This window comes from Bison bison, unplaced genomic scaffold, assembly GCF_000754665.1.
Source record: "Bison bison bison isolate TAMUID 2011002044 unplaced genomic scaffold, Bison_UMD1.0 scf7180017864223, whole genome shotgun sequence".
NCBI lineage: Eukaryota > Metazoa > Chordata > Mammalia > Artiodactyla > Bovidae > Bison > Bison bison.
Window position 1 is genome coordinate 232,779 of NW_011494795.1, and position 14,464 is coordinate 247,242.

At 44.3% G+C, this 14,464-nt stretch overlaps 1 protein-coding gene across 1 annotated transcript in view; it reads right to left on the reverse strand.

Moving 5' to 3' along the window:
• The window catches only part of LOC104992730 (cytochrome P450 3A24), a 44,090-nt gene extending 35,657 nt beyond the window's left edge, over window positions 1-8,433 (reverse strand). Inside the window, exons 1-2 of the mRNA XM_010845699.1 lie at window positions 8,252-8,433; window positions 3,921-4,014 (exon numbers count right to left, since the gene is read on the reverse strand). Coding sequence (XP_010844001.1) covers window positions 3,921-4,014; window positions 8,252-8,322 — 165 coding nt within the window. The 5' untranslated portion in view covers window positions 8,323-8,433. The remainder of the gene's footprint in view (window positions 1-3,920; window positions 4,015-8,251) is intronic.
• Window positions 8,434-14,464: the final 6,031 nt, after the last annotated feature.

Here is a 14,464-nt window from a genome sequence, read left to right on the forward strand (position 1 = left end):
CGAGACAGCAAAAGAGACACTGATGTATAGAACAGTCTTTTGGACTCTGTGGGAGAGGGCAAGGGTGGGATGATTTGAGAGAATGGCATTGAAACGTGTATAATATCATATATGAAATGAGTCGCCAGTCCAGGTTCGATGCACGATGCTGGATGCTTGGGGCTGGTGCACTGGGACGACCCAGAGGGATGGTATGGGGAGGGAGGAGGGAGGAGGGTTCAGAATGGGGAACACATGTATACCTGTGGCAGATTCATTTTGATATATGGCAAAACCAATACAATATTGTAAAGTTAAATAAAATAAAATAAAAATAAAAAAAGATTTCTCACTCAGTCGGCTCCAGATATCTGCCATAAGTTATAAAAACTGGCATTTGGACCAAATCAGTCTTTGGAAAAACTGTTACAGCTGGCTCAGACAGTATATTATGGTAAAGAATATGAGAAAGAAAATAAGAGGGGAAAAAAGAACCAGGCAAAAGACTGAAGCCCCAACAATGGCTGTTAGACCTGCTCTGAAACAGCCTGAGAAAAATGCCCAGATGGACCCAGGTGAAAAGGGATGGGCTTGTTATTACTGTGGAAAGAAGGGGCATCTCAAGTGGGATTGCCCTCAGGCATCTATGCCACCCCCAGCTCCATGTCTGGTCTGAAAAGGACCATATTGGAGAAGAGACTGCCCTCTAAGGTGTAGGCCCCAGGGGTCGGACTCTCAGGACAATCAGGACCAAAGGTGCCCACACAAGCTCCCACCCTAATTACACCTGAGGAACGCTGGGCATTAATAACTGTGGGGGGCCAACCAGTCGATTTTATTTTGGACCCTGGGGCAGCTTTCTCTTTGCTCACTGAAGCCCCTGGTCTGCTTCTGTCAGAACGAGCCAAACGTTATTATTTCAGTCATCCTTTAAGCTGCAACTGGGACTCTGAGCTGTTTTTCTCACGAGTTTCTAATCGTGCCAGAGTCTCCCTCACCCCTTCTGGGGAGGGATATACTGAACAAAGTCCAGGCCTCTGTTTTCATGAATATGGAACCCGTTCTTTTAACTGAAAAAAATGTAAATCCTAAAGTGTGGACTGATGGAAAAACTGTGGTCGAGCACAAAATGTTGTTCCTCTCCTTATCAAGCTCAATGACCCTCACCTATTTTCATATCAAAAGCAATATCCATTAAAACCTGAGGTTAAGAAAGGGTTAAAGCCTATCATTGAAAATTTAAAGGAACAAGGGCTATTAATTCCCTACAATAGTCCACGTAACACTTCTATTTTGGGTGTGAAAAGGCTCAAATGATAAGTGGAGACTTGTTCTAGATATATGAATAATAAGTGCCTAATTCTTATACTTTATTGTCTGAAATTCCTAAACAAGCCATATAATTTTCAGTGACTGATTTGAAGGATGATGCTTTCTAACATTAAACCTATATTAAATCATCCTCTACCTATGATTTTAAGACAATTGAGAGGATTCTTGGGCATTACAGGCTATTGCCAAATTTGGATTCTGGGTTATGGGGGACTTGCCCAGCTTTTAATGAGGGCTCAAACTGCCCCCCAAAAAAGGGACTCTCTCTATGACAGACTGTTTTTGCATACAGATATTGTCATAGATCCTAAAGCCTTAGAATTAACTAACTATGTGACTCAGCTTTTCAACAGACATTACTAGAACTCTGGGAGGTGACCCCTGACCCAGCCTCCACATTGGTCTAATTTCTGGGTCTGTGGAGCACTCCCCCTCCTAATCAATTGAAGGCTTCCCATGGTGGGTTTCTCCACTTCAAGGAAAGGACTTTCTTCAACTCTGCAAATATCTTCATGAACAACAATCGTATGTGATGCCTCTTCTTGATCTGATGACATCTAACAATCCTAAAATGGACGGGTGTAACTATGGACATAATGTAACTTTTAATTTTGATTATGTTTTAACTTGGTTTAATGACCATTTTGCCTTATATCTATAACTGTGTAACTGGATTTGTTTCTAACTGGCTGAAACCTCTTAAGTTACAAATGGTTGTTCAAGCTCCTATGAATGCCACAGGCTCCTCAAACTATTACTTGGGGCCCCTGAATCAGACACCCTCAACATGAGGGTTAGGAGAATATGTTGCCTCAACAATTTAGGGACTATGCCCCTCAACAGCAGGAAGTAGTTATGGGATGAAAATGATGCCCCTTTCCCTTGCAACATAATTCTCCTAAAAGAAAAGGGGGGGATGAGAGAGTCAGTTCCTAGGCAGGCTGATAAAAAGACCAGATTCCCCAAGGAGGAGAAAGGGGTCTGGGGCTCCTGAGGAGGAGAGAGGGGTCTGAGGCTCTCAAGGAGAAAAGGACAAATATTTTTTTCTATATTACTTTGTCTTAGTGAATATGACAATGTATCTTGCTCGAGGACATGTTTCTCCTTAGCAAGAACCTTCTGACTAATCTTGTTATCTTGAAACTTGTAAATTGTGGGAGTGGGTCTGGTAGGACCTTTACAAACTTGAGACATTCTTTTGATGTATTGTAATAACCAATTTAAAAAGTATACAGCTCCCTTGCTAAGACTAGTGAGGGGGGCACTCTCCATCACCCTTCTGATGTCTGTCTCAGAAGCTTTCTCTGTCCCTTTTTATACTTTAATAAAACTCTGCTACACACACATACACACAGGACAAAAAAACCTGGCCTGAGTTTTTACTTCTATAACTTAAAAAAAAGCCTGTCCCTAAGTTTCTATCATGATATTTAATGCTTTAACAAGTAAATGAAAGTCTCAGAAATGTGAATTGGGGTGCATCTACTAAAGAGTTCACCTAGGAAAGGTGGAGAGAAAATTACTGCTTCTTCAGATGGAAAAATGTTCAGGAAACTCTGAGGCAGTAACAAGACAGTGAAGACCTCAGTTGGGAGAATCAGGATCTGAGAAACAAGCCTCATGTCTGCAGGACAGGAAATCTAAGCCAGAGAGCAGCCTGCACACGGGGCTCTGCCCCTGCACATCTGAATGCAGTTCATGACCTTCAGTTCAGGGGCCAGGCCCTGGGGAGGCATCAGAGCTGAATGAATATCAGAATTCACAGTCCATATGCCACCTGGTACATTCCTTTCAGTTAAATTAAACTTCTAATAATTTTGTCAAATCATATCATTTCTAGTGATTTTTGTATATGTGATTCTGCCTTATTTTTTAAAACTCCACAATTTATTTAGCAGTTAAGTATCTGAAGCAAATAGACAACCACCATGTTGTCTCAGTTACACTAATTCCCTGCTCAAACTCATCCATGAGGTGCCCGCTTTGAAAGCACAGAAGAAAAGCAGAAAGCTTTTGTTCCATTTTTCATATCCCAAAAGATGTCATGTGTAGCAAGAGGTAGAGCAGAAAAAGCGAGGAAAAAAAAAAAACAACCTGCAGGCACTAGCAGTTCTTGAGAGAATCCAAGTATGTGCAAATTACCTGATACATTAAAAGTGAAGCATCCAAGCAATTCAGGAGAAAGGAGAAAAAAGGGTACCCAGAGCTTATGCTACCAACAGGATACATCTGACTGTACTGTACGCTGCTTAAGAGCCACAACCAGGCATCCCTTCATGCTTTTCTCCTGACAATTAGTAGGGCTGTGCTTTGCTGGGAATCTGCACCTGGCAGAGATAAGACCCTCTTCACAAAGCTTACAAGATGGAACTTCAAGTCCTGTGCTGACTCAGCCAGAGAGTTCAGCTGTCTGAGGAGGCAAACCTGAGGCTCCTGACAGCTGACAATAGAGGCCTCGGGTAAAGAGGGCATGTGTGGGTGGGGCCTACAATGCCATTTCTGGGAAGTAAGAAAACTCTCCACTATCTCCTGAGGAGGAGAATTTTTACTATGCAACTCATCTGGGATTTGCAATAAGAAGCAAAAAAGGGACATCAAACAACACACACCTTTCGGTAGGACAGAACATTTCCAAAATAAGGCAGAGGTCTTGGCCCAGGAACTCCCAGCTTCTTAAATAGTCCGTGTGAATAAGTTCCATATCTATAAAGTGAAAGAGAAAATCCAGGTCAGGGATTGTGGAATGTGTGGAGCTGGCCAGTCACAGACTTGGAACTGGAACTGTCAGCCTAGAGAGGTAACATGTAGGCGATAAATAATAACAGCAATTCCAAAAGCAATAATTACTTTCATTCATCATCTTCTTTCCCTCTTGCACAGTGAGACAATATCACTTTCACCATCAAGTGAAATCTTGAAGGTCCTAATCCTAGATTGGATGCTTGATAAATATTTAAATTTGAGAGCTCCTGAGAGGTGTAGGCTATAATTCCTCCAAAAAATTCATTCATATGTATTCAGCAAGTTAACTCTTCCATGATTTAGAGATTCTCATTCTAGATACAAAGGGGAAACTTTTCTTTTCTGTATCAAACATGAGACTTTGGTTAACTGCATCTGCCCAATGACAGAGTTACTAGAGTCTACCTTGGCATTGTTCTTATCTTTCTCCTTACCTCTATATTGTTTTGTTGTTTAGTCACTCAGTCATGTCTGATTCTTTGTCACTCTATGGACTGCAACATGCCAGGCTTCCCTGTCCTTCACTATCTCCTGGAGTTTGCTCAAACTCATGTTCATTGAGTCAGTGATACTATCCAACCATCTTATCCTCTGTCTCCCTCTTCTCTTCCTGCCTTCAATCACTCCCAGCATCAGGGTCTTCTCCAGTGAGTAAGCTCCTCCCATCAAGTGGCCAATGCATCAGACCTCCCTCCATGCTGCTGCTAAGTCTCTTCAGTCATGTCCGACTCTGTGCGACCCCATAGACAGCAGCCCACCAGGCTCCCCCCATCCCTGGGATTCTCCAGGCAAGAACACTGGATCTGATTCTTCTTAACTCTGTCTTCACAAGCTGGCATTAAAACAAGCACAGTGTTCTTGTCTGTATAATGAAAACTGTGTTCAAGCCTTCCACTGCCATCATAGAAATTGAGTACCTTTCAGCTACACCCATGACTCTGTCACCAGGCAATTTGGTTGACTTGAACTACAAAAAAGGGTGGTTGACCCTTTTGTTCCCTGAAACTGTATAAATGAATCAATGACTAAAGGATCCATCTCCAGACCATTCCCCACCTCATGGCATCTGGTCCTCCAACCACCTGCTAAGCCCAGGGCCTGAAATACACTCATTTTTCTGAAGATTCTCAATCATAAAGCAGCTAGATTACTTCCTCTGCACTTCAACTATCTTAAAAACCAATCAAGCTGGTGCTCCCTATGCCAGGCCTGCCTGCAGGTTATTCTTCATGTATTATGTGTGCAAGCTCACAGTTCTGAGTTGTGGATCTTTGCAAGCCTGCTCACTCTGGTGTTCCTGAGAGATGACAGAGTGCAGGAAAAGAGAGGCTGAAGGAAGAGACTGCCATCGATGGTTTAAACATGAACTTGCTAGGCCTCCAAGGCTAACTCTCTAGAGGCAAATTAGTAAGGTATGGTTGAAAAGCATGCTATGTGTAAATGGTTCATCATGCCCTATGGGCACTTTCAACAAAGAGATATCATGGTTCCCAGTCTTCAGTTACCTTTCCGTGTAGAGCAAAAGACTTTGTGTGACCAAAAATGAGTGACCATAAAAAACTCCAGAATACTGGACTAAGCTCCTCTCTCTCCTTCTTTGGAAGGTAGCCTTTAAGGTAGCACAGGTTCAAATCTCTGTAGAAATCTAGCGGTCTTAAAGTATGTGATAAGAGAAACCCAAAAAATTTCAGGAAAGTACCTATGTTGGAAGTGCACACAGAGGTACCTTGGCCAAGTGCAGTCGGCTATATCTCTCTTTCCTCCAAAGCAAGTGGTGGAGGTGTGGGCACCAATCACCACAAAAGAGATGGCCTGGGCTATTCAAACCCCAGTTGCTTCCTCTGTCTTCACAAACAGGGCAAGTCAATGTCTGCTTCTGAACCTTCAGTGTGCTGCTGCTGCTGCTGCTAAGTCGCTTTAGTCATGTCCGACTCTGTGCGACGCCATAGATGGCAGCCCAACAGGCTCCACTATCCCTGGGATTCTCCAAGCAAGAATACTGGAGTGGGTTGCTACATAAACTCAAAAGTGATGCCAAGCAATTGAGTGAACATGTTGGCAACACTGGTCCCACAGAGAGCTCTGGTATAGTGTCTAAATTCACATGGTTCCACCAAGGCAGCAGGTGGACTGAGTGAATTATTTGGCTTCTTTCTAGCTCTTTACTTTTTGGTTGGTACAGTAATGCTATTTTGGGTAAAAAGGAAGGGGCTAAAGATAAAGCCAACATTTTTATAGTCTTTACATCCTGTCAGCCTAACAAGAGCATTGCCTGCAGCGGCTGATTCCTGGCTGCACCAGCACCTTCTCAGGCTACAGGGATGTTTGCCTGGTGGGACACTAGCTGGTACCAGCCCCACTGTCAGACGGACCACACACAGTGTGACTGAGGTTGTGTCTTGTCCCCAGGCTTCCAGCAGATGAGATGCCAACCCTGTTGACCTTCTGTGGGACCAGGTCTGAGGAATAACTCTAGGGGGTCTGCTCTGAGGAAAGAGGAATATTCTCCCCTCCATCCCGATCTCTTTCTGGATGCCTCTCATATCATCACCAGCTCCCAGGCATGTATACTCATCTGCCCTGAAGACTAAAATAGCCTGCTGGACATGCATATTTAAAAGGGTAAATCACAGGAATATTTTACAACACTAGATTCATATTCCAGGCATTATTCTAGAGGGTGAATTTATTTACATACCTTTCTAGGTTCTGGAACACCTAGAAACAGTCCTCTTTTGTCCTTCAGGGAAAAACCACATGCTGGAAATACTCATATTGATTTTGAATCCCATGGACAGAAGAGCCTGGTAGGCTACAGTCCATGGGGTTGCTAAGAGTCAGGCACGACTGAGCGACTTCACTTTCACTTTTCACTTTCATGCATTGGAGAAGGAAATGGCAACCCACTCCAGTGTTCTTGCCTGGAGAATCCCAGGGACAGAGGAGCCTGTTGGGCTGCTTTCTGTGGGGTCACAAAGAGTCAGACACGACTGACGCAACTTAGCAGCAGCAGCAGCAGTACTAAATAGAATGAAATTAAACTGTACCAATTAATTTTATAATAATAGGCAGAAAATATGTTGCTGAAATACCTTAAATTCCTAATACTTCTTTCAAGTAATTAAAATGAGGTTAATATTACCCACATACATGTCATCATGATTTACTACACTTAGTGAAAACGAAATTGACACAGAACCTAAATGTGATTTGTAGGGGTATCTCTCTAATCACTCATTAGAAATAACTCCTCTCCCAATCCAATCCATGATACCAGAATCTTAACATTGAAAGGAATTTTTCTGCTAGATGGTTTTGATTCAACCTCCTGTGCCACACTTATACAGGGAAAATAAAATCCAAATTGGACTCTGGGGCTTGTGCCTCTTGTAGGCTTAGCAGATGTCGTATCACAGGGAAAATAAATATGTACATTGATTCTAACCCTTCCAGAGATTGAGAGAAAAAGTGAAAGAAATGAATATAATTTCAAGATTTTTACCAAGTCTCCTCAGATCTTAAGCTTTCTCATTTGGAAACTAGATAATTTCTGCAGAGTACAGGGTGCGGGAATTGAGTCTTAGGAATAGATGCCCTGAGGAGGGGCACAGAAAAGGGGAAGGTCTGACCATGAAAAAAAGGGTGCTCAGTCTCAGGCCTCCCAACAAAGTCGGGGTGCACCCCATGCCTTGTGTAAATAACACCTGGAAGAAGGGTCCGGAGCAGGAACTCCTGAGTGACAAAGGGGCCGATACTTCCTCATGTCTCTTGCAGCAGGTACAGTCAGAGAGACTGAAACAAAAATCCACGTTGATCCTTGCCTCCAGGATTCCCAGCCATGGGAATCAGTAAGGACTATGCTGTACATGGGCCAGTTGTTTTTAATTTGCCCTTGATGGACTCTGGTTGACTACTCTAGGTCCACGCAAACTGGCAGTCAATCAGAGGGTCATTCTCAGGAGCAAATAATGTCACAAACCCTCCTAACTATGCTAACAGCAACTCAGGAGTAAAGTTAACTCCTTCAACAGATGTGGGTAAGATCGATGGTAATAACCCATTTGGTGCCCATAGCACATGATGCTTGAGCAACTTCCCCTCCATTTACTTTGAACTTTAAAAAACTAAGGGAACCCCCTTTCCTGATTAGCACCCCAAGACCTAGGTTTTAGAAGAGATGAGCCTAACAGTTACTCACAGATAAAGGAGCACCAGGCTGATAGCCAGGAGAACCCAGGTTTCCATGGAAAAGCTTGGGATTAGCTCCATGGCCACTTTCTTGGTGATTCCCTCCTCTGAGTTTCCTTTCAGCTGTGTGTGCTGCTCTCTGCCTACCTCTCAGTGTGAAGCTTCTGTTCACATTAGGTGGAGATTCAGTGCGGTTGGGAGATTTATGTGCTTAGAAAGGAGTTGGAGCTGGAGCTGCAACCAATAGAAGAGCCACCTGGGCTCCACCTGTAGGAGCCCTCTCGGCCTTGGTAGTTGGCTGAGCATCATACACATTACAGTTTGACCTCCCTTGAGTTCATATTCTGTAGGAAATCAATAAACAACTCAATCAGTGTTAACAGTAAGCCCAAAGGTTACAGAAACTCAAATAAAGCCACTGGCTTTAATTCTGCTCTCGACTGCCCTGTCTCTAGGGTTGCCTGCAGTCCAAAATGTTTGAAATTGTTCAAACAAGATGATGGTGGCAGTGTAGTTGCCAAGTCGTGTCCCACTTTTTGTGACCCCATGCACAGCGGCCCGACAGGCCCCTCTGTCCATGGGATTTCCCAGGCAAGAATACTGGAGTCAGGTGTTATCTCCTTCTCTAGGGGGTCAAACAAGATGGCTGTACTGATTGTTACTGTTACTTATATGATTTTTTTTTTTTTTCTGCCCAGGAATGCCCCTGTTTCCCTTGTAGGCTCTTAATTATGCTTCAAAATGAAGTTCAGACAGAACATCTGTGTTAGAGATTTCCCAAACAAACCTCCTTGAGCAGATATAACAATTTCATCCTCTGGGGACTTCTGTCCCTTGCACACAATCCTACTATCTCCCACACCACAGTCAGTTTCCACTTCTAGTCCCCTCAGTGGATCAAGAGCTTGGGCACATGCTGGATACTAGCCACAGTCATGTCCCAGGTACCTAGTACAGTGCTTTCAGAAGTGCTTTCCTGAATTGTTGACACACCAAGAGGGCCTGGCTGGGCCTTGGTCACTGTCCCTGTATTTTCAGGAGAATCCATCAGAATCCTGTTGACAAGAGGGCCCCAGAAGAAAAGGCAGGACATGGAGGAGAGGGTGATGGCTGCACCAATGGTATCAATTCAGGCTCATTCCTGTCCCACCCTCAGAGTATCCTGCAAGTCAGATTCTAGATCAAAGAATGGTCTCCTCTCTCTGGAAAGGCTGCAATCCAAGATCAAAGGGTGTAAAGAGAGAGAAAAAAGCAGCCCAATGGCCAAGAGGACCCCAACATCCTTAGCCACCTGTAATGTGGCATGTACAGCAACAGGACTCCAAAAAGATCACACGAGGGCATGTTATCTCTGGGGAATGTGAGGTGTGGGTGGGTCAGAGCAGACAGGTTCCCACTTGTGGACACGTAGGGCATTTGGGGCTTCCCAGGTGGCACCAGTTGTAAAAGAAAACAAAAAAAAACCCACTTGCTAATGCAGGAGACCTAAGATACACAGGTTAGATCCCTGGGATGGGAAGATCCCCTGGAGGAGCAAATGGCAACCATCTCCAGTATTCTTGCCTGGAGAATCCCATGGCAGAGGATCCTGGAGGGCTACAGTCCACAGGGTTACATAGAGTTGGACACTACTGTAGCGAATTAGCATGCACAAAACAGGGAGTGTTTACTGGGTAACAAGGAGCTGATACTGAGGAGGCCTAGAGTAGCCGTTGGTATTACCAGCTGATAGGCCTTCCCCTGTGCAGTTAATTCGCTTCAGTCATATCTGACTCTGTGTCCCATGGGCTGTAGCCCACCAGGCTCCTCTGTCCATGGGATTCTCTAGGCAAGAATACTGGAATGGGTTGCCATGCCCTCCTCCAGGGGATCTTCCCAACCCAGGGATTGAATCAGCATCTCTTATGTCTCCTGCAATGGCAGACGAGTTCTTTACCACTAGAGCCACCTTCTATCCATGCTGAATTCCTGATGGGAGCAGTATGAAGGCTGAGCATCGAGAATTTACACTGGCTCATTATCAGTACTTTGAACCATGTCCTGCATCTGCCAGGCCTGAATGACCATGGATTACATGAAAAACAAAACCTCAAAGGTTCCTAAAACTTGATAGAAACATAAGACATGTAAGCTGTGTTTGTGCACTTCCTTCTCCCTTTATCCTTTCTCACTTTTACTCCTACAGAAAGTGATACTCATCTCTTGGTAACTCTTTCCCTCACTCTGGCCTGAGAGTTCCCAGGGCTGTTCCATACTGGCCTGAGTGGAAGTCTCATTAGTAACATGCAGCAAGTCTGAACTATGTCTCCTGCACTTTTTTATTTCCTTGGGAGCTTCTCATGGAGCATGATATTTCTACCATCAGAGTTTGTCATCTTAGGGTTCACTTCTTCCAGGAGGCCTCTGTTAAAATCCACATCCAATGAGAATTGTATTGTCTGAACACATTTATCTGTCCATTGCGTCATCCAAGTGAGTTAATTCAGCTGGTTAATTCAGCGCTGGTATTGTGCTGGACTGTGGGCTAGAAGCCATCCAGTCCCCTCCCTGGGGAGCAGCCTCTGGTGGAGGGAGTGAGACACACAACCAAGCTCAGTATGGGGCATACCTCTGGAATCCTTGGGGAAATGGAGCCCTAGAGAGAGGCAGCAAAGGAGAGAAATGGACGGAAGCTTGAGTACCAACAAAGCACAGACCTGGGAAGCTGGACGATGATCCCCAGGGAAAGTCAGAAAGTCCAAGGAATTTTGATACATTTCTGCCCCCTTTTGGTACCTTCCCTGGGTACTGTTGGGGCTTCCCTGGTGGCTCAACTGTAAACAATCTGCCTGCAATGCAGGAGACCCAGGCTTGATCCCTGGGTCAGGAAGGTCCCCCTGGAGAAGGGAATGGCTACCCACTCCAGCATTCCTGCCTGGAGAATCCCATGGCCAGAGGAGCCTGATGGACTACTACCATGGTGTTGCAAAGAGTGGGACATATTTGAATGATTAAGCACACGCACACATGGCATAGTTTTAAAGAGGGTCATGCTACAATCCTCCATTTACAGATAGAAAGTGAGCCTTAGTGACTGCAAGTGGCTTCCCAACAGCTATTGATCAAAACATGTTATAAATAATACGAAGAAAGATGGCAAGTCTTCTGCTCTGAAATGCCGATATTCAACATTTGCTGATTCATGATGAGAGTCACTCTGCGAAATAGTGAGCCCAAGGCTGAAGCAGCACATTGGTCACAATTCTGGCTCTGTCTCCATGTCTACCCCTGCCCAGGGGCTCCCCCATGGGTCTGCAGAACCCGGACTTCATGTCACCTCAGCAGGAACAAGGACAGGTGCTTGTCATGAGGACCCACCTGTCTCTATTCTCCACTGAGAGGAACACAAAATACATCCCCATGAAGAGATTACAGTGTCATCTGATAACTACTGACAACTTAATTCACTCAGCTAAACCCACAGCCTTTCTTATTCTTCTTGAAAACAAAACCCTTGTGGAAACTACATATTTTCATCTTCCTCCAAAACATATGCTAATATGATGGTTTTCTCACCAACACTTACATGCCATCACCTTCCCAATGCACCTCAGGGCCTGGTCCAGCTGGTTGGAATCTGTCTAGTGTCAATAGTCTAGTCAAGTCCTGGAAAAATGTGTAGCCAGAGCCACGTCCTAGCAAAGGCAAATGGCTTGCTCTGCAAGGGGAAATAACAGAAGGCATGGTCTTTGTGCTCTTCGTTCCACAGCCAGACACACCTGACTTGAAAAGTCTCACTTACAAAGACCGTGAAGGAAGACGTGTGTGCCTGAAGAGCACCCCACACCTCACGTCTCTCATCTGGTCATTTGTGTACTGACGGCCTGGCATGGTCAAAGCTCTATTCCAAGTGCTTCACATGCAGATGTGACTAAGATCCTGATATTACTCAGGTGGAAGATAGAAATAGACAATTATAGTACTGCCAAGGTAGACTAATTATACATGTTTTAGAAACACAGTGTCCTCATCAACAATACGTGGCTTATCTTTTCAGACTTCAGCAATCAGTCAGAGATGGAAATCAAAGAACACTCATGGAATTGGGCATTGGGCTCAGATATCAGGAGAGGTGAGCAGGGTGCCAGGGACTCAGTGATGTAAGAGGCCCTGTCAGTCTGATATTCCTCTCCTTTTAGAGGTGACTCCTCTTCTGGGAAGCTTGTCCACTGGCTGAGAGAACTGCTCACAGTATGGGAAGGCTGTGTTTCTCTGGAATGATGTGTGTGTTAGATTCTAATTTCACAGATCACGGGTCTGTGACAAGAGCACTGCCCCAACAGAGACAAGGTGAGGGCCCCTAGCAAGCCAGTCAGTAGGGGCTGGGGTGAGGTACAGGGATGTTCTTTCTGACCCACACATACCCCACCATGAAGAAACACACACGTGCCCTTAAGCAGGTGCACTTCCGTGGACTTCACAGCAAAGGGATGAGAAGGACCTCATGGCTGCTCACTTTCGACTCCATTCCTGAGTTTCTCTTTCTTGATAAATGAATCACTAATATCTCTACTGCACAGTACACCTTAGAAAGTTCTTTCAGGAAAAGAAAAGTGAAGTTGCTCTGTTGTGTCCAACTCTGAGACCCCATGAACTGTAGCCTGCCAGACTCCTCCATTCATGAGATTTTCCAGGCAAGAACACTGGAGTGGGTTGCCATGTCCTTCTCCAGGGTTTCTTCCCAACCCAGGGACCAAACTCAAGTCTCCCACATTGCAGGCAGTCTCTTTATGGTCTGAGCCACCAGGGAAGCCAAGAAAGTTCTTTCATGTCTCTCTTAACTGATTTCCCTGAAAGTTCTGTGAGATAAGCAGTGCTGGTGTTGTTTGATTCCCACTTTACAGATGTAAAAACAGAAGCTTAGAGTGGGGAAGAATCTTGCCCAAACATTAAACCATGAATGCAGGGCATGGAGCTAGATCTCATAATTCTAAATTGTGCCAGTGTCATGCTTGGCTGGATTCCAAGAGGCTTCCTGAAATAACCTGGCTGGATCATACATCATGACCAAGTGGGCTTTATCCCAGGGGTGTGAGGATTCTTCAATATTTGCAAATCAAACAATGTGATACACCACATTAACAAATTGAAAGATAAAAACCATATGACTATCTCAATAGATGCAGAGAAAGCCTTTGACAAAATTCAACATCCATTTATGATAAAAAAAAAAAAAACCCTCCAGAAAGCAGGCATAGAAGGAACATACCTCAACATAATAAAGGCCATATATGATAAACCCACAACAAACATTATCCTCAATGGTGAAAAATTTAAAGCATTTCCCCTAAAATCAGGAACAAGACAAGGGTGCCCACTCTCACCACTACTATTCAACATAATTTTGGAAGTTTTGGCCACAGCAATCAGAGCAGAAAAAGAAATAAAAGGAATCCAGATTGGAAAGAAGTAAAACTCTCACTGTTTGCAGATGACATGATCCTCTACATAGAAAACCCTAAAGACTCCACCAGAAAATTACTAGAGCTAATCAATGACTATAGTAAAGTTGCAGGATATAAAATTAACACAGAGAAATCCTTTGCATTCCTATACACTAACAATGAGAAAACAGAAAGAGAAATTAAGGAAACAATTCCATTCACCATTGCAACAAAAAGAATAAAATATTTAGGAATAAATCTAACTAAAGAAACAAAAGACCTATATATAGATAACTGCTGCTGCTAAGTCACCTCAGTCGTGTCCAACTCTGTGTGACCCCATAGACGGAAGCCCACCAGGCTCCCCCATCCGTGGAATTCTCCAGGCAAGAACACTGGAGTGGGTTGCCACTGCCTTCTCCAATGCATGAAAGTGAAAAGTGAAAGTGAAGTTGCTCAGTCGTGTCCTACTCTTAGCGACCCCATGGACTGCAGCCCACCAGGCTCCTCAGTCCATGGAATTTTCCAGGCAAGAGTACTGGAGTGGGGTGCCGTTGCCTTCTTCAATATAGATAACTATAAAACACTAATGAAAGAAATCAAAGATGACACAAATAGATGGAGAAATATGCCATGTTCCTGGATCGGAAGAATCAATATAGTGAAAAAGGAGTATACTACCCAAAGTGATCTATAGATTTAATGCAATCCCTATAAAGCTGCTGCTGCTGCTAAACTGTGTCAGTCGTGTCCGACTCTGTGCGGCCCCATAGACGGCAGCCCACCAGGCTCCTCTGTCC